Source organism: Electrophorus electricus, chromosome 8, assembly GCF_041902795.1.
Source record: "Electrophorus electricus isolate QZ-2024a chromosome 8, ASM4190279v1, whole genome shotgun sequence".
In the NCBI taxonomy this organism is placed as follows: Eukaryota; Metazoa; Chordata; class Actinopteri; order Gymnotiformes; family Gymnotidae; genus Electrophorus; species Electrophorus electricus.
The window spans coordinates 15,145,021-15,166,438 of record NC_137504.1 but is presented as its reverse complement, the minus strand read 5'-3'; the positions used below and the strand labels follow the sequence as shown (position 1 = coordinate 15,166,438).

General features: G+C 39.7%; 1 protein-coding gene across 2 annotated transcripts in view; it reads left to right on the top strand.

Moving 5' to 3' along the window:
- The first annotated feature begins 4,960 nt into the window (after positions 1-4,960).
- The window catches only part of dpysl3 (dihydropyrimidinase like 3), a 28,528-nt gene continuing 12,070 nt past the window's right edge, over positions 4,961-21,418 (top strand). The window contains exons 1-7 of one of the 2 annotated variants that reach the window (XM_027010998.3): positions 4,961-5,320; positions 14,991-15,079; positions 15,859-16,043; positions 17,682-17,846; positions 18,041-18,102; positions 18,549-18,629; positions 21,025-21,093. In XM_027010998.3, coding sequence (XP_026866799.2) covers positions 4,976-5,320; positions 14,991-15,079; positions 15,859-16,043; positions 17,682-17,846; positions 18,041-18,102; positions 18,549-18,629; positions 21,025-21,093 — 996 coding nt within the window. In that variant the 5' untranslated portion in view covers positions 4,961-4,975. Of the gene's footprint in view, positions 5,321-8,421; positions 8,609-14,990; positions 15,080-15,858; positions 16,044-17,681; positions 17,847-18,040; positions 18,103-18,548; positions 18,630-21,024; positions 21,094-21,418 lie in introns of those variants that run through there. The other variant, XM_027010997.3, reaches the window with a different exon arrangement.

Genomic DNA, 21,418 nt, shown 5'->3' with positions numbered 1-21,418 from the left:
CCTGGAACAGCTCCAGCTTTAACCTGCACTGAAACCCTGGAGACCAACTGGGGGTTACTACACATGACTGATAATGTGACCAACCTGCAATGGGTTGTTTAGTGTAAGTAGAAAATGGTTGAATAAATTATTTAATAATAAAATTAAGCAGAATGCATGAATGGATATCATTGAGTCTTTAATGCTTGAATCTGTGTTGGTTATAAATACTTAGTGCTATTTTACACAGTGGTTGTGTGAATGTAAGGTCATTGCAAGTAATAGATTTTTCTCTACTGTGAGTATTATATTTCTAATTTAAAATTCATTGTGTTATAAAGTGCCTGGAGAATCACCATAAATAATAAATGGATATTCCCTGTAACATGTAAGCACTTACTTTAATTATTACAAAATGTCTTGGTCCCCTTTCAAAGATTAGGTCTCTGTAAAAAAAACTGGTGGGACTTTTTTTTTTCCTGTTACTGTGTTTAGAAGTAGTGGCAAGCTACAGACGACTAGTGTATCAGGTTTGTAAGGGGAATCAACCCTGATCTGCACAGTGTCGCTGTAATCAGAGAAAGTTGATGCAACTTACACCTGTTCCATTTCTTTTCTTTTCCCTTGCCCAGGCCTCTTTTCCTGCAATATTAACAGGCTGCTTTTCATGCATGCTCCCCTGAGCAGGCGTAACTTCAATCAGCCCTTATCCAGGCACCCATGGAGTAGAAAGATCTCTTTACATAAACCCACAGCTAGTTCTACATTAGGGCAAGCTACGCTGATGTTATGATGATGTTATGATGTTACATCATCATTTCATCAAGGGTTACAAAATGAATTAATGTATTGTTTGGTATCATTTGGTATTCCACTTATTGTTGTTTCATTTAGAGGTTATGCTTATTTTGCATTTCTTCTAGGTATCAGCATTGATTCCTGTATTTTAGTATTATTCTACTTCAGCTGTATCTTTGACTCTAACCTACTGGCCAGGATACATTCTGAGTAGATGACAAAGCATTTTTGTAAGTTGCTCTGGATGAGAGCTAAATGCAAAATGGTAAATGTAAATATAAAATATTGAAAACAATCTGAAAAAAACTTTCAGCTGTCTTGAAGTGACATTTTTTGTGCAATAAGCAAAATGTTTTTCATGTCAGCCATAGTTCTGTCTTCCTACCCACCCCAAGAATAATAAATAGAGGCTGCAGAACTTATAAGTAGGTATAACAAATAATATCACTAAACTGCTTTTTGTTCCTGTTGGGGGTATTTACACAACAGAGTTTTTCCTGTACTTTTCCTTCTAAAAAGCTCCCCCATTTTATAGCCCTTAAAAATGTTTTAAAGGATCCTCTGTCACTCATGTTTGTTTTAGATTTATCATCTTCATCTTTCCTTTTAAGTACCTGTGGGTTTTTCATATTTGTATGCATAATGTTTAGTGAAGCACAATTATCTTGTGTTCAGAATCCTACTTATGGGGTCTAGGACACACCATCCTACACTTTTGCCAGAAGTCCAAGCATCAGTCATGACAGATTTAAATCTGTATTTACATTCCACTATGTGCCACCAAGGTCAGAGAGGGTATTATTCATAGACAAAAGGCCATTGAGGGATTAAATACACAGTTTTGCCTGTGCTAACACTGTATATTGCAAAGTTATAATTTTCTCAGATCCCTGGTGGTCCTGAGTTCAAATTTTAGCTCTGGAATGGTAGTTGTAGTAAGTAGTTAAAAATTTTTTTTAAATGTTAGAAAAATGTTCCCACGGTGTGATGGCTTAATAGTGTTTTAAAATGGAAAATAAAAACAGTTAGGAGACAAAAACTGATTTAGCGGGTTTTCCTGTGGTGTTAACTATATGAAAAATAATACAGTACTGAACATAAAGATTGGAGGAAATCCATGTCTGACCTTGACTGCGCAAAACCAGAACTGGGCCCTTCTGAGCCAATCATTTCATTATGATCCACATAATTGTATTTGAATGAAGACTGTCGAGCAGGTGAAGTACTGCTCATGTAAGCATCTGCCAGAACCAATGCCATCATACTCAGTCTGCTCCATTAGGAACTTGATTAGTTCCATTAGGATCTTGCCTCCTCCATAGTTGATTAGGATACAAGCCAGATGACTCACCCCATGTCGAAAGCGTCTGCACATAGATGTATTTCAGTTTCAGGTCATGTAGTGGTTTTGTATAAATGACATGTATAAACATACATTCAAAGGATTTATGCATTCACCACTCCATTTCATTGGATTTTTATTAGTTAGAAGCTACAATCCAACAGCAGAGTTAGCCATGCACAATTTGTGTTAGCGTTCCTTCATTAACACTTTGTCACTGGCTGGTTTCTGACTGCAGGTCTGCTGTGTGCTGGATACTTTGTCAAGGCAGACCCAAGCACAGTGTTGATACATTCACGCTAGCACAATGCCTAGTACTGTGACTTTAGCATATGACATTGCTGTGGTGAGAGTAGTCCACCACTCAAATAATAACCTGTCTTTCTATGGTTCTGAGTTCAGTAAGTGACCGGGGATAATTGGACAGAATGTAGCTGATAATTTGTTTGATGTGCAGTCTGTAATTGTACACCTAAAAAATACCCATTAGAAATAAATCCAATGTTACATAATAAAGTGGCCAGTGACTGAGTATGCATGGACAATTGACTGAATTAGACTACTTGGTTTTCCTTCAGAAAAAAAAATCCCATACTTTAATAAACACAAGAAGACTACAAATATGCTACTAAATCAATTGCCTTAAGCAGTTCAATATTATTCATGTTTGAATCTACACAGATTTTCAAGCCCATTATAAAGTCACAAACGGCTCGTGAAACTTGATCTGGAGACTGGAAGTGTGTGATCTCATGTGCTATTTGATGATCTCATGTTCTGTAATGCCATGGGACGCCAAGTATGACGTCAATACCGGCGTGAACTGACAGTACATGGGCCAGGATGACGTTTACTAGCTCTTCCCTTAATGTTTTCTTGTTCACGCAGCGTGAAACCCACTCCTCGGGCTAGTGTGCTATGTCGTTTTTAAGATGGTTCTGGAACTCTCATATGGTTAGCTCTAGCATACTAGGCTTACAGACTAAACCTAAATCAACAACCATAACAAAACATTCATTCCTGACTTCAATTTTTTTTTAAAGACGTCGTCGTGTTGGTTGTTAACCTACGAGTGCACTTGATCAAGCAGTAGGCTGTATTCCAAAGCTGCGAAATCACGCCACCACACGGCTCGTAACAAAAGGAGTTTGCGCAAGCCGTCCCGTCTTTTTTTAAAGACACAGTACGGTATTTAACTTATTAGTGACACGGCACTTCCAAATTTTCAAAAGCGTCGTATCTGTGAGTAACTGAGGGCGTCGTTCGCGGTGCTGAAAGGATAGCGCCATTGCGGGGCTGGGGAAGTGTGAATTAAACTGAACCCCGGAAAGACAATCGCGATTTAGAAATCTTGGTCGTCATTACTGAGTAAAGTCAGAGGGGATTAGTGTTTTCTTATTTTAAGACTGATTTAGTTTCAGAGCTACAGTACGTTATAAAGACCTGCAAGGCAGGTACAAAATGCTTGCACTTATGTTAGACCGCATTTCAGTTAAATGCTTATATCCAGAACAGTCTAAGGACTTGTAGTTGCAAATATATTTATGTAATGTGGTATTTATTAAAATGGAGGACAACATTAGAAATATTAGGTTTTTGGCTTGCTATATAAGGGCCTTCCCATTTCTTTTAAGCAATTCCTTTAAGCATGGGTTCACGCCTATTACAGTTAATGCCGATGCCCATAATTCATGTACACTGTAAGTTTTATAGCATAAAAATCAGGTCTGTTAGATAGCAGTAGCTGTCATGGTACCTCTGCTGTTGTTCCTCTGACTCTCTGTAATGGAAATGCCTGATCATTTCATAACTATTCGGATGTGCTACATACCTTCCGGCTGAAATTATCATCGGCATCCAATAATGCATGTTATAGTGTCTCATCCCGCAGAATAATTTGTCCTACATTCGTCATAAATATTTTGTTCAGCACACTCCCTAAGCTGTCAAAGAAAACCCAGATTTGCTTTTTGCTTTTCTGTGCTAATACGGAACTTCTGTTTGTCATGTCTAACCCTCTATATATATGCCCAAGCCGATCAAGAGTCACCCTAGCTCTAGCTTTAACATTAGTTAAATATCTCCAACCTGTGTTTAGTAACTTGATCTGTCGATGGTTTCAAGGTCTAGTGCTGTGCAGAGTTGGTCGGGTTCCAATTTTGAGTCTGGCCTTTCAATATGTCTTCTGTATGTCATCTCAGAGATCTCCTTGCCACAAGTCCTTTCAGCTTGCTCATTAGATGAGTGATCCTGGTTTTCTATAAAGATGCTTTGTGATTATGTCTACGGTAAGAAATGGAGTACAAATAAAATAAAATTGAAATTAATCGGGTAAGGTAATCAAGCTATATAATATAACAAGCATGAAAGTGACCCTCTGTCACTGATGTGTTAGGTCTATGTTAAACCCGTGGTAATAAGGAAAGCGGTAACGTAAGATACTATTTCAAACTTATTATTTTAACAATTACCAATTACTCAAGCCCACCGCAGTTATTTTCGTCAAAGTGACGAAGAAATCCAATTGGCAACAATAAAAGTAAAACGAGAAAAACAAAAAAGCCCCCCCCCATATATATATATATATATATATATATATATATATATATATATATATATATATATATATATATATACATACAAATATCCACTTCTATATGAAACGTATTTAACATCCTGTTCTCATAATCTCTTGCTGGATCGACGCATGAGGTGCGTTTTGATGCTCCGTGGGGATCCAGGACAGCACTGCCACCTCTGGTTTTGGGTTTCCACTTCTGTTTAATCTCCGGTGCGTTCGCTCTGAGTCAGTCGAAGCGTTCTTTCCCTTCTCTTCCAGCCCCCTCGCTGCGCAGCATGGCTGAAGGTAGACGCACTATGAACAGGGACGATGACCTACCGGTTTATCTCGCTCGGCCGGGTACAGCCGATCAAATACCCAGGCAAAAGCACGGAGGATTATTCTGCAACGTTGAAGGAGCGTACGAGAGCAAAACCATCGACTTTGATGCTCTTAGTGTCGGTCAACGAGGCTCAAGAACTCCGAGAACGCAAAATAAAGGAGGTGTAGCGAGCGAGGCTAGGAGTCCAACCAGCGACGCCAAGTGCTCATCCCCCAACAGAGCACACGATTCAAAACAAATGAAGGAAATTAAAGACACCACTGACAAGCAGGTACCTCAAAGCGGTAACGATGTAAAGGTAAGTGAGATGTTCCTACGTACTTTCTAGCCTACTACTTTGTCCCAAAGTAGTCCTGCTAAACCTCCACACACCAGTACAACGCTTTCACAGCGAAGAGGTCGATGTTGAATTCCTGTTGAGGATATTTCTGAATTAGGGAATTCGTTCACTATTTCTATTTTTGTAAAACATTAGACCTAAGATATTGCATGTTAGCAGCTTCTTGTCTGCAGGATGTGTCCTTTAATATTATCTAAATAAATGTTTGCATGAGGAGTGGTATGTAAGATGCACTTTACATATTTTATAGAATTTATCACTTCAGGCAAGAGAGGTAAATTCTCAGTGAGTAAACCTTGACAAAAATGTAATGCTGTAGAATCTAGTATCACCTTTTACACATTTAAAGTATGCGTGAAGAGAAAGGTTAATGTGTGTCAAATGCTCCTCATGATCAGAAAATACAGACCGGCTGTGTTGTTGAACCTTGGTCTTACAGCCAAAAGGAATTTTATCAAGTCATGCTTCTACATTTTAGCATGGAAGGGCAGCTGACCGGCAATGAGAGCTTGAGGGTTTTTATTAACGTACCTAAATAAGCACATTTGTGTCATCATATGCCACAATGTCCAGTAACTGAATAAGAGTAGGTTCTACTCAAACCACCGATCTTCCTTCCCTCACATACCCCATCCAGTGCTCAAACCCCTCAATAAAGCCGCAATAAGGGAATGCAAAGCATCATAGACAAATCAAATTCAAAACTAATTTAACTCATCTTGTCATCAGTAATAATGTTTTTGTTCTTGTTATTAATGGTAATCATTTGTAGTGCACACTTATAGTTGAATAACTAATGACAAATTGATGTTTTAGTAGCTCCTGCATGTTACCTGGTAGAGTAGAAGCAGGAGGAGTAGGGTGCTAATAACACCGGGTTAATGGGTTCAATTCTCAACGTAATGCTACTACTATAATGTTACTTCCAGCTTTATCGTTTTGTAATTCTCCCACAGTGACAGACCTTTTTTAGTTGCTGCACCTAATATGCCATCCTTTTTCTCTGCCAGTTTTCCTTTATTGAATTCTTCAACAGCTGACTTCAGTTAGAGGGACAGGTAAATAACCCTCAGACCTGTTTTCAATAGTAGAACCATCACTTATTTTCAACAGAAAGACTGTTAGATGAAGTGGCTAAATGTCTGCTAATGTGTTTCTGTAGTTTTTTTTTTTTTTCAGTGACAATTTTAGAACTTTGTTAGCCTAATACATTTCACCGAAAAGACTTCAGTTCGATTGAAAATAACTGCTCAACCAAACAAGATGCTCGGCATGAGGCCTACAAGGATGAGTCACTGAATTGAGTGACATGATTGATTTACTGCTGGATTGTCCCCAGAGATGAAGCCAATGCCGCAATTAGCAAAATTCTAAGGTTAAGGAGAAATAGTTTTTTTGTGAGAAATTGACAGTATTGCTGTCCATTTAAAGTAACCTATTATAAATGACCTAGAACAACTTTTGTAGTTTGGTTCAACATTATCTTCAATGGGCAAATCGGTGCCTGGAGCAATAATCGTGAGGGGCAATCACCACTTCTCTGACAGCATAAAAAACATTTCAGTAGGAGACTGCCCTCCTGTGGCTAGACAATATCATTACAATCCAGATTACAATTGACTCGGCAAAAACAGGAGGAAAGCAGGGGTGCAATATGATAATGAAGAAATGGTCAGTGGTACAGACTCCTAAGCATCGCAATCATTTATATTGCATATTGCAATCCCCAAATATAGAGCTCAAATAAGTCTTACATTCTTTTTAGTATTACTATTAAAGAAACATATATTTCTTCAAAAGCACTAGTTATGTTTTGGGTTTTTTTTACTGTATTTACAAAGGTGATCAGTTTCATGATGGTTTAGAGTCCATACACTGTTAGTGTTTATAGCGTTTATATTTTGAAAAGAGTAATGTGAAAGACATTGTGTTTATCCTCAGTTTTACAGTTTTACCAAGTGGAATTATTTTCAAATCCTAATGTGATTTGAATTTATGAGCATTTTAGCATTTTTGCTAAAGATTACGTATAGATATTATTAGTAGCCAAACAAGGCACCGCCCCCCTGCAGCTGTTCTTCTTTGGTAATTCATGAGCTAAGGGGTGGAGTCCAGATGGTAAGACTGCCAGAGCATGGGGTATTGTTTGTGTCCCCATCACATTTGCTTGTGTGTGTTTTTTTGTGGGTTTGCAAATGAGTGTACATGGTACGTGTGTTTACACTACTGGGGTCAGCTAATGTAATCCAAGATAGGGTGGCAACACTTGGCCAGTACTTACAGTGACACATTGGCTTGTTTTGAGGTTATGAAATAACCTATCTCAGATATTAGGTATTCAAGCTGAAAGTGGGTAATATGTCTGCAGTAGAACAAGAGTAGCCTACAGAAGTGTGTGTGTGTGTGTGTGTGTGTGTGTGTGTGTGTGTGTTTGGGTCGAGGAGGCTATAAAGGAGGTGTAGACTACAGAGGCACATAGCAGGGTGGGGCTGAGCAGCTGTTCCCTGAGCCAGACTGCATCCTCTTTGTTTTCATTCACAGCCTGGATGCCTGTCTAGTCAATATTCAACAAGCTCTTTAAATTCTTTTATTTTAAAATATGTGTTTAATAAAAACGAAACAGAATATTTCTTAAATATTCTTACCTCAAATTCTATTCATGTTTTATTAGTTTTTATTAGGGTTTGCAGAACTGTCCTGTGTGTTTGTTGGCCCGTCTAAAATTCCGATTTACAGTAACGTTTGCTAGCGTTTGCCAAATGTTACGGACTTATGAACGTTGAACAAAAATCTGAACTGATTTGAAGTGGGATCCCTTAAGAGGTTGGAGATAATATAGGTATACACACACAAAAATATCCTAGAGTTAGGGAATTAGGCTTTTAATACAGCAAGCGAACAACTGTTGATGCGAAGTGCTTTAATAAAACACATTAAAAATAAAGGGAATAAAACAATAAATAAAATGAGAAAACCCGGCTAGAGCGTCCTCTTGTGGGATGAAACGCACATCACGCACATCGGGACAACGAGGGCGGAGCCCCGCAGTCTAACGTTCTCGCTGCGAATAGGCGCTCCACTCCAGTGTGCGCAGCCACAAAATATTGATCAGTTTCCCTCTTTTGCACCAGCTGCAGACTGAGCACATCGAGAAAACAGTCATCATAAATCCCTTGGAATAACGTCCACATACACGACGCATAAATCATGTCCTACCAAGGCAAAAAGAATATTCCTAAAATCACAGTAAGTAGATATCGTTTCATTGTCCAAAAACTAATCTTCGCAAGGCAGCTCTTTTGTTGTCTGGATTTTACTGAAATCCTAAACAGAGGTTCGTAAATGCGCTATGGATAAACTACGAAAAGATATCTGTCCATGGCATGCGAATGCTTTTGTTAGATTAGATTAAATCTGCCGCATGGGACAGAATGACAAGCTCCCATAGTGACAGAAGCAGAATGAGGCGTTTTCTTAAAGCTAAATTGCATTATTGTCTGTGAACATTTAATGAACTACCCTAGATGATACACTCGGTAATATATTGAGGTTTTGTTTTTACATTTGTGAATGATTAATTCCTAAATGTGCATACTTAATCGACGATTAAAGAAGGAAGGTATATCGCCTTTGTATATAGGTGCAATTAAAAAGTACATGAATAAAGTAGCCTTACGCGTTCAGAATTGATATAATATGTTCAGAGTCGATATATAAAACGGCTCCTTTATTCAAATGTCTATTCAAATAAACAGTTAGGCTGAATCTCAGTTTCTCCTGACTGCCGCAAGAGAAAAACACGCCCATAAACGTTTAGTGCTGATAACTGGCAAACGCCGGTATTTGTCTGCCACAAAGAAGCAAACGGGCGTAAACACATTGTCCGAAAATGTATGAATTAGAACCACAAAAGGACTATAAGTAAATTAATTTTTATAAGGAGGCTTGCTGTATTTATTTATTTATTTATTTATTTTTGTCCAACTGCTGTATCACGGTTCTTTGTTCTTTTCCGTACCCTGCAAATTGCTTTTAGGATGCTGGGGCGTAATCAGTGGCTAGTGCGAGGCGATGTAGTTTATAGCCTTATAGTGTTATGACATAAGTGTATATTTTAATAGCCGGCTTTGCTGTCGGGTGAGGCAGCTGTTTTTCACTTGTCCTAGTCTACAGAAGCTTGGCTTGTGTAGAGACAGAATGAGGGTCTGGTCAAATTTCTAGGTGTGGTTTGCTCTTTTCCCGTCTCTTCGCTCGCAGTAGCTCAATGTTTCGTGCGCTGCTCGTGTCATCAATAATTTTCTCCAGACATGTGGGTAGGAATGATGGGACCTACCAGACGTGGGGAAGTCTATTTGCCCAGGCTAGCAGCGCAGAAAACGGGGTTGTAGACTGCAAACCATCTGTGTAAGGGGTGCTGACGGCAAGCGAGACAGGCAGCTGTGCTCTAGCACCACCCATACCAACATTCATTCACCATGGAGACGAAAGATGAAAATAGGCGTGTGGGTGGATGCTGCCGCTGGCACCAGCGTAGCGCTATGATTTGCAGGTTTGAATGTTGATTGGAATGTCACATTTGCGCTTACTACTTATAATCTACCTGCTGTTAAATATCAACAATATTTTACTAAACTAGTTAAACTAGTTAAATTTTTTAACTAAAGACCCATTCCTGGGGTTTAATTAAGAGCGCATTAGATACTTGATCATTGGCAAGGTTTAGAGGTGATCCAGGATCAGCCTGTAAGGTCATAGCTTGATGCTTTCATACGTAAAGGTCTGCTGGACAGTTCAGAGTTATAATAACGACGATTTTAGCTACCATGGCAACCACACCGCCTTCGTTGTAGGAAACGGATATTTTGTCCCTGGTGCATAGTATCGAGCGAGTGCAATTTATTTAGATTGATAAATTATTTTGGGTCGACTGGTCTGCCGGCAAAAAAAGAAAAAAATCGCAAAGAGTTTATGAGTGTATGGTAAATATTTTGGTCACTAAGCAACAAGGTTGCAGTACTGGCTTTCATGCCGCGTTGGTTTTCTTCCATCATCCCGCCCTAACTTATGAGCAGAGCTAATAGTACCGATCTGTAATGTCCTCTTGGCTCAGAATTATGCGACCTTTTTCCGTTCCATTTGTACAAACGACACTACTGTTCCCATCTAGAACCCAAACAGAATCGGTATCAGAATTGTGCATGTTTTACATTAGGCCCGTTTCCCAAATTGTTTCAATTAGTCCAACCGCAGATGTTCAGAAGTCGGTTAAAGTTACCTTAAAGGTTTCGGGTACTCTGGATCTTCCTGTATAGTTATGTTTGTGAGCAGTGTACAAAACTCCACAGAGATTTGGGTTTGTAGTAGGACAGCTGTTTTTGGACCATTTATGTTTTTCTAAGTGTCAAAGGTCTGCAAAGCACATGAGAAATCTGATCTGAGATCAGCTTTCATCTTGCTTTCAGCTCAACAATTACCTTTGTTTCATTCTTTTAAGGTCTGTTTGACAACTTTGTGTTGAACAAATGCCAAAAATACCACTGAGATCCATTCTATGAGGACCTAAAAGCATACTTTGCCTAGCCATCAAAACAATTTCAGAACACAGTTATTTGATGTGTTTATCCAAATCAACTTACAATTATGACTGAATACAATTTGAGCAATTGAGGGTTAAGGGCCTTGCTCAGGGGCCCAACAGTGGCAACTTGGCAGTGGTGGGGCTTGAACCAGCAACCTTCCAAGTACCAAAACCACTGAGCCACCACTGCCCACAATTAGTGCAATCACAAACAAATCACAGAGCACCAATTTTTTTTTTTTCCTCTGCTATAATGAACTGTATGCATCTGAATGTGCTGAAACATAATTCACTTAGTGATGCCATTCTTTAATCTGCACTACTGTATACTGGAAGCCTTTAATTTTTAATTGTATGACAAACCTGGCGTGCAGAAAGACAATGAAAGGAATCTTTTGTCCATGTCTGAGAGCTTTCCCCCTATGCTGCCTTCCTGTTTGCCTGGTCTTCGTCAATGTGGAAAACAGACACTCTGCTTGATTTCAGTAGAAACCCTGCATAGAAGAACCCACATCCTTTATCCTCTCTTTATCATCCCTTGAGTCTCTTGTTCATCCCTCGAATATTGCATAAGCTACTAGAACATTCCAGCACACAGACAAGGGAAAATAGTATCAATTTGAATCTGTTGATTTGGGATGCTTGCAAATTCTACTGTAAGCAAACAATTATTCCCTGGTGAATGATAGCTTTCAGCTTGGTGCATGAATGTTGTGTAATGATCTGAAAAGAGTTACATGGTAACAGTTAGCAATAAATTCAAAAAGGCTTATAAAGAGAGCTGTTACTGAGGAAATGAACACATCAAATTGAGGCATGTCACCTGACCGAAAAGGTCATGATTCTGTGAGTCAGACCTGTGCTGGTCCAAAGCAATACCTCACTCTCTCTAGATCTCCCCAGCCTCATGCCAGGCATGTTCCGCAATGATCAGTCTACATTTTCTGTTGACTCTGTTTGACTCTTCTGGGAGACTGACTTGCACTCTTATCCAGTGCCCAGCAATGTGAATGTCAGTTGTGATGTCCTGTCACAAACTTACTGACATTCATACTAGAAAAAATGCTGAAATGTTAGGTCCCTATAAGTGTTTTAAGAACTAGAACTTCAAACGTAGGTAAGTCTCACCCAGTTGTGTCCACTGTGTTTTCTGCAGAGATGTCTGGATATAAGGCATTTTCACTAGGGAACTGACAAGAGGCAGATTGAGTGTAGTGTACACACCATGCATGAAGGAAACAGGCCATTGTATCTCTGGTATTATTTAATTATAGCTTATTTAGCAATTAAAACATGTTCCCCTCCTTCATATATGATTCAATTGTGAGGGCTATGCATGTCCAAAATGATGAGGTCACCTTAGTCATATGCAGGGAAATATGTGGCAATTAGGGTTGATGATGAAATAATGTCCATGACAAACATAGTTATCACACTGTATGGCAGTAAATGGATATGATTACTAACAATTATAGAACAGCCATCCCTTATTACATAGCTCAACAACATAATTAAGTTACTGTTTATATATAAAGAGACTTATGCAGCTTAACCTCTACACGTGGAGTGGGTAAAGGAGATGTAAACTTCACATTGTCCAAACCTGATGTTCTTAAGCATTTCCTGATATACAAAGTAAGAGACACGTGGCTTTCCATTGACTTTTATTGTATAGCATCAGTCTCTGGCTACTAAATTGTGGCGAACCTTAAAGGCTGTGGTTTTAAAGAGTAATGGAATACATATACAATATTGGGGTTTCAAATATTTGCTCATGTCAGGTCAGCACCTCATTGATCATTGGCTCTGTCTTCACTTAGATGAAGCATCTTTGGTGCTGCCTTGACTTGTCAGTTTGTTTGTTTTAGCATAACACAACTGATCGAAACATATTAGATGAGTAATATGATTGAGAATTAACACTTTACGTTTGCATATAGTGCTTATGACTGTGAGGCATTTGGGCATGCCCCCATGTGCTACACTTTGTGTCAGTGTTCTAACAAGCAGACAGGAATTTGTTGAGACAATTATTGTGATGCCAGTTAATGTCCTCTTATAGTAATGTCCAACAAATGGGGTCTGAAAAACAAAAGCAGTTATGTCTAAAAATGGCAAAACTGGCTAATATTTTAATTATGCAGTCATGTTTTATTGCTGTATGAAATATCTTTTCAGATGGAAAAATAACTAATGTCTCCAATGATGAACAAAAATAGTTTGTACCAGTGAGCCTGAGCTAATTACATACACAATTCAAAAGCCCTGTAGGTTGGAAACCTCAGTAACTCCACCTCTACTTGTGTGAGAGTGTGAAAGCCAACCTCGCTGCATTTCGCTAATGTTTTGAAATGCAACTGTGATTAAACTGTAGTGTCTAACAAACGTGACCCCTATTCATTAAGTATTATAATTCACAATGTGTATCATACAAGGGGGCAGAATATAATTAGTCCACTGATAGCAAGGATGTCCCTAATCATACTTTAACCCAAGCAGTAGTGCCTAAGTACTCTATTTGGCAGTAATGAAAGTTATTGATCCAGGCCCCTGTTCCTCTGCTACTGCCCCTGCCCCTGCAGGTTAGAGAAGATGGCCCAGGTTTTATGGACCTGCATTACTGCTGCTTCACAAATAGGACTAGTGGCACACATGCTCAACCGCCTGGTGCTGCAAAACCGTGGCAACACCCTGCCTTTCAGCCTGTGACATCACTGAATAATTGAGCAATGGCCTCAGTGATCCATGTGGGTGTGTTGTGGTGGTCTCATTATGTTGTGTGTACTGCACATTACCATATGCTGTAAATGCACTACAGATTATTTATACTTATTTTAAATATGCTAAAAGTATATTAATTTTATCATATAATTTTAAGCAAACTTTGATCACACTTCAAAAAATTGTATCGGCCAGAGCAGGATGCCCCCCTCCTCTTTGAGTCTTGGTTCCTCTCAAGGTTTCTTCCTCATGCTCTAGGGAGTTTTTCTTGCCACTGTAGCCCTTGGCTTGCTCACTGGGGACTTGGACTTAGACATTTGTAAAACTGATTTGTGACAACATCTGTTGTAAAAAGCACTATATAAATAAATTTGATTTTATTTAAACTTCTTGATCTGCTGATTCTGCTGTTCTTCCTCTTTAGTGCTCAATGAATGCAACTTACATACTTTACAATGTTAGATTAAAATGTTACTGCATTACAAAGAGTATAGGCCATAAAGTCTGTGTTTGTAGTGCAAAAGACAGTAGTACAGATGGTTCAAGATAAGATGTTCAGTGCTTTTCCATACAACTGTTCGCAACTCTCTTAAATTAAACCAGTAGTGTGTGTAGAGAGTTTACGTTTAATTCCTAAACATCTCTTGACTGCTAGGAGGCTAAAAAAAACCAAAACAATTGTTTTTTTTACCATATCCCAAAGGAGTCTACACAGATTCAGACACAGTGTGTGTTGGATGTGAGTTGTTCAAGGATTCTTTGGCCCTCTTTCATCCCGCTGAGTCATTGTAACATTCTGTCTGTCTGCCAAGAATGTAGCCCTTGTGATTCAGTGCCCCTGTATTTCCGTACAAAAAAAAACAAAAAAACACTCCTGCTTTCTGCAGGCCTGAGATAGTGTATCTGATAGGGCTATGTTAGCCACAAGCTAGCGGCTTGACGGTGCACTGACGGTGCCAGTGACTCAATGTTACAATGTTTCACTTAGCCAGGTATGCTGCCACTAATTACGGGAGACATTTTGTCATTGAACTAGCTCCTTGGACATGAAGCTCTCATAGCTGACAAATGTGGGCTATTGGAGAGACTGATATAGTTCATGTTTATTCATATCAGTTAGTCCTGTGTCTTAAATGATATTGCATACAGAAAGCATTTGTTTTTCTTCTTCAGCTGTTGGCTGTTATTTTTCAGGAAGAGCAGTAGGAAAGTTCCCAAATACGTGTCCAAGACTGTCACATGTGATTGCCTCATATGTTTCCCCCCCCCCTCTCTTTTTCACTCTCTCCCTCCCTCTCTCCACCCTATCTTGCTCACCCGTGTTTTCAGAGCGACCGGCTTCTAATTAAGGGAGGCAGGATTGTGAACGATGACCAGTCTTTCTATGCTGATATCTACATGGAGGATGGCCTCATTAAGTAAGATAAATACCAGAGTGCACACACTCCAGAACACCCCCCCCACACACACACACACAGATACAAGCACACACTTCCTGGGACACAAATCTAGGCTCTTCGCTCCAGCCCTAGTTTGAGCATCCTCCCCTGTGGGCTCTGTACAAACACAGTGCTTGCATTCTTCAGTCCTATTCCAAGCTCACTCCTGGCCTTCTGCTCCCTTTCTCAACACTTAGCTGAGCATAGTTTCCTTCTTTACCCCCAAAGCTCTGGTGCAGTTCTGTTCGGTTTTTTTTGTTTGTTTTTTTTTATCCAAGAATGAAATAATTAGTGATTTGCAATGTAAGAAACTCACTCCTATTAAAAACCTATACATGCCTATATGATCTGCACCTATTGTACTAAGCGATTACAAATCATTTAGATTGAATTTATATTATAGCCTTTTCACCCAGCTCATGCTGATTATTGGTCATGGTGAATAATCCTCTAGCATTGAAATACATTTGTATTTAGTCACAGTATCATAGCAAACAAATACTTTAGTTACATTACCAACCCAGGTAACAGTTTACATAGACATTACCTTATGTTGCACGGCAATGTGTATATCATAGTCATTTCATTTTTGCTATTTTGTTGCCTGCAATGATGTTTTCTGTTTTCCTGAAGTACAGTTCAACTGTGAGTCCTGTTGTGTGTGAAATACTGAAGCTGTCATTGTTAATAGTGTGACAAATATAGCCCATGTTTGAGCAGTCCCCTTCCCTAAGGTCCTATCTCCTCCTGATCAACAGACAAATTGGGGATAACCTGATAGTCCCAGGAGGGGTAAAGACGATTGAGGCAAATGGGAAGATGGTCATCCCTGGGGGGATTGACATCCACACCCACTTCCAGATGCCTTATCGGGGCACCACCACTGTGGACGACTTCACGCAGGGCACCAAGGCAGCCCTGGCAGGGGGAACCACCATGATTGGTAAGAGGATATATGAGGGGAAAAAAACAGTATAAACAAGTGGTGAAACTAGGATGAAATGATTGAATAGGGTCATATCTTTTAACTTCTGGAGGCTTTTAAATGGTTTACCACTGTAACTGAAAGGCTTTTAATGGGTTTAAATTCCTGTATGAATTTAGAAGTTCTTGCAGTCACACACTGGCAGTTGCAGTCAAACACTAGTACTAGTACTGTTTGTTCTAAAGCAGTCAGTGACTGTTTACAGAAGTCTTTCCAGATCGGCTAAGTGGGCTGGTTAGTCTCTTTTCAAACTCGAGTTGTGCACTGTGGCACATGAGGTTCATCCTTGATTTAAATAGGCAACCAGGAAGGTCAAAATGTGACTCAAGGTGACAAGCCAAGCTAAGACTGCCAGGGATCACTCACTGGCAGGGAGCTATATGGCTGCGTAGGGAGTGCTTACTATGATAATGTAGTCTTAAATGACACAAAGCAGGCAGTGGTCCAGCAGACCACACAATGCTCAAGTGAGGGCCTGGGGAGGCCCACTGTGAAACACTAGTCCCGTGGAACCCCAGAAGCACTATAAGAGTTGCCACAAACCATAGAAACAGAAGCAGCAGCTTCTGTCTCTCAGCTCTCTCTCTCTCTCTCTCTCTCTCTCTCTCTCTCTCTTTTCACTATATCGCTGTTATGCTGGACCATTGACTACTTAATACACTCAAGGAAAGTTAGTTCTGTTATTCTGCTGTATGTCTGTCTCTGTTTTGCACTGTAGTGTTCCTGGAGTTAATGAATGCTAAATGACATTGAGAGATGTCTAGAGTGGATTAAACTAAAGTAGTGCACAGACACATTTCTGCGTAAGACTGGGAAGCTCTTAGCTGGATTAGGTTTTGCTTGATGGAAGTCTTTCCAGATTCAGTTGCAATGAAGGTGAGTTTAAGAGAAGCTTAGAAGTCTTAGTCTGAAGGACCATGGGCCTCTCTTTTCCAGTTGGCATAGGATGTGCACTAGCTGGTTGAGCTTCTTGTAATGAGTGCTATACGCAGAAACATCAGTAAACTAAGGAAACATCTTAAAGGAATAGTGTTTCTCCCCCCCCCCCCCCCCCCCAAAAAAAAAAGATCAGCATTGACTTTAATGGAATCACCTTGTAGTGTATACTTACAGGCAGGGGATCAGTTAGCCCTAACTATAAAATGCACCTATAAGGCACAATTACTTAATAAATGGCCAGGGAATGTGGGTAGAGCATTTGTGCTTGTAGCATGATCTCATTAGCATAATACTAAGTGTAAACCACTAGATTTCATGCATTCTTAACAGCATTATCACATTCCATTAAAAAAAGAAACAAGCAGCTCACTCAGTGTGGTTTGGATTCTGAATCCAAACCACACTGAGTGTGCTGCTACCACACTGAGTGAGCTGCTTGTTTCTTTTTTTGCTACAAGCACAAAGCCTCTGCCTACATTCACTGGCCATTTATTATGACCACTGGTAACCTTAGAAGCCAGTGCTCATGTGCTTGTCGGCCCGTTTGTCCATTAGCATGGCCTTTTGGCTAAATTGTTGTTAGCCAGACTGAGGATCAGTGGCAGAATTCATGACCTCCCTCCCTCTCTCTCTTCTGCCGGCATTCTCCGTCTACAGTCGACCACGTGATCCCTGACCCTGGCTGCAGCCTGGTGGAGGCCTTTGAACGCTGGAGGGAGTGGGCAGATGATAAAGCATGCTGCGACTACTCGCTCCATGTAGACATCACACACTGGAACGACAGTGTCAAGCAGGAAGTGGAGGTCCTGCTCAAGGAAAAAGGTGAAAATTTGGTAGGGGTGAGGGTGGGGGCCATGTTCTATATATAATATTGTTATTTTTAATGCTAGTATTCTTAGATGAAAATGTACTGAACCAGTAAGGTGGACAGTACAGGGTGTGTCGTGTAAGCTGTTTTTTGTCATCTTCTTCCTCATTTCTATTTTTTCCTTCTCATTCTGTCTGTCTCTGTCCAGGAGTCAACTCCTATCAGGTCTACATGGCTTACAAAGATCTTTATCAGATGAGCAACAGTGAGGTAAATCACCAAGAAACCACAGGAATGGGAACTGTTATGGTCAAAAAAGTCTCCAACGAAAATAATGCAGCATAAACCTGTCTCAAACATGTAAAGTACATAAAAACGCTTCAACATGAAGTTTTTGAGTGAAAAACTTGGTAGTGTTTGTGCAGATGTCATTGCTCCGCTTTCCTAGCAGCATGGACAAACTGTTTTTGCCACATCTGGTGAATGCCTAGTGATTCATGCTGGTTAATGTGTTCTCATTCTCTACTGAGATGTGTGTATATTGTAGGGAAGAAATGTGAGGATTACATCATGTAAATCTTTGCCTATTCTAGTGTGTGTGTGTGTGTGCTTTGCCTGAGTGTTGATTTCTTGTGTGATTGCGTGGGAAGGTGTGTATCTATAAGGGAGGCCAAGAAAGGGAAGGGTCTTAAGTTTTTTTTTTTTTTTTCATCCAGCTCTATGAGATCTTCACTTTCCTCGGAGAACTTGGAGGCATTGTGCAGGTCCACGCAGAAAATGGAGAGATTATTGCTGAGGTATGGGCAGACGAGTGCACATACTCACCAACACAAATGTCATACTTTAGCACTCAGTCAAGCCTGTCCTATATTTCATAGCTAGACAAAAGAAAAAGATTCACACTTCAAATAAAGTAGAGGAAGTGTGCTTTTGAGAAGTTGCTTGAAATATTTTTCTTTGGTCCTTTATTCAGATGCCAGCATAGTAACCATAAATTTATTTTTGCTTTCTGTTTTTTCCTTGACTCTGTTGTTGATGAGAGGAAAAATGTCCTAAATATCTGAACTTTTTAATATATGTTTTGTCTGTGGGTGAGCCCAGGATATTTCAGGGAAGTCTTCTTGTATAGCTTATGGACTCAGGGTGGTGTAAATTGGTTGGTGTAAATTAATCTATTGGCGTTGGTCTTATTCATGTCTGGACATTCACTGGATGGTCTTATTCATGTCTGGAACATGTCTAAACATTGACTGAATGGTCTTATTCATGTCTGGACATTGAATGGATGGAATTATTCATGTCTGGACCATGTCTGGACATTGGCTGAATGGTCATATTCATGTCTGAACATTGACTGGCCATTAACTGGGTGGTCTTATTCATGTCTGGACATTGACTGAATGGTCTTATTCATGTCTGAACTTTGACTGGACATTGACTGAATGGTCTTATTCATATCTGGGCATTGACTGAATGGTGTTATTTATGCCAAGTTAAGGTTGCCTACCATTCCTTTTTACCCCAAATGGCATGGAAGGGTTTAATTACCATTAAATACTACTGGATTAAAAGTGTAGTTGAAATTATCTTCACCTCTTCTGTCTATAAGACCGTATCTGTTGTTGATAAGAGGAAAAATGTCCTAAACGTCTGAATTTTTTAATATATGTTTTGTCTGTAGGTGAGGCCAGGATATTTCAGGGAAGTCTTCTTGTATAGCTTATGGACTCAGGGTTTTTGGTGGTGTAAATTAATCTATTGGTGTTGGTCTTATTCGTGTCTGGACATTCACTGGATGGTCTTATTCATGTCTAGAACATGTCTGGACATTGACTGAATGGTCTTATTCATGTCTGGACATTGAATGGATGGAATTATTCATGTCTGAACCATGTCTGGACATTGACTGAATGGTCATATTCATGTCTGAACATTGACTGGCCATTAACTGGGTGGTCTTATTCATGTCTGGACATTGACTGGACATTAACCGGATGGTGTTATTCATGTGTGGACATTGACTGGGTGGTCTTATTCATGTCTGGACATTGACTGGACATTGACTGAATGGTCTTATTCATGTCTGGACATTGACTGAATGGTCTTATTCATGTCTGGACATTGAATGGATAGAATTATTCATGTCTGAACATTGACTGGCCATTGACTGAATGGACATATTCATGTCTGGACATTGACTGGCCATTAACTGGGTGGTCTTATTCATGTCTGGACATTGACTGAATGGTCTTGTTCATGTCTGAACATTGACTGGACATTGACTGAATGGTCTTATTCATGTCTGGACATTGACTGAATGGTCTTATTCATGTCTGAACATTGACTGGACATTGACTGAATGGTCTTATTCATGTCTGGACATTGACTGAATGGTCTTATTCATGCCAGGTGAAGGTTGCCTAGTATTCCTTTTTACCCCAAATGGCATGAAAGGGTTTAATTACCATTAAATACTACTGGACTAAAAGTGTAGTTGAAATGATCTTCACCACTTCTGTCTATACGACCTTATGTCCACTTAAGACCTTAAGACCACTTATGTGTTCTTGATATGTGCAACAGTTGGTCCTCATAACTGAAAGTATTCCTTTTGTTATCCACTATTCTAGTGTTCTGGGTTCAGACAGATCTTTTGCTATTCCTAAGATCATCAGTATGCACTGGACCTTTAACAATGTATCAATCAGTTTTCCAACAGGACTCAACATACTTAATGTTGTAGTGTTAACCTCAAATTTAAGCTAATGGGGTTTTCTTTAACTTAGTCTTTTTTTCATTCATTTTTCTTTCACATGTAATGTGCTGGAATACACAGCCAGAGCAAAAAATGTTGTCACACAATTGCATTCACATCGCACAGCCCCACGATTTCAAAAGACTCTGAAAAAGGGCTTAAACTTGTGGTGCTTTAATGTGCCATGTACTGCATAATGAACACACACATAATAAAGAAAGCATCTAAATGACAAGGAAGTTTACAGTAAATGAAGAGACCAGGGTGTGTCTATGGTTCCACACAAGTCTGTAGCACTGATTCGGGGTCTGTTTGGGTACTGAGCCCCTGGGTATATATTGTGTATGTGCAGAGGTGAAGGTCCTCAGCTCTAGGCTCCACTGTGAATAGTCACGTGTGTTCCTGTGCTCTATAAAACGGACTGACTGTACCTACAGGAGCAGGCCCGCATGCTGGGCATGGGCATCACTGGACCAGAGGGGCACGTTCTCAGCCGACCAGAAGAGGTAAATGTTTGGAATACATGTAGCAGCATGCACAGACTCAAAATAACGTCTAGCCATTATGGCACAGTGCGGCCCATTACGCTTGGTTTAAGGTCTTGTGTGAAGAGTTACACATACCAAATGATGAGATCCCATTAAACGGGCCACATCAAATGCAGAGATCGACTGTCTAAATTATAGGTGGATTACTATAATTAAGAGAACATATTTGTATGTAACTATGTTTGTTGTTTGCTGTGCAAGATATAAATAGCCAGCTATAAGAATGTTTGCCTAATTCACTCCATTTCCTACATGACACCAAGAAAATCTGAACATATATATG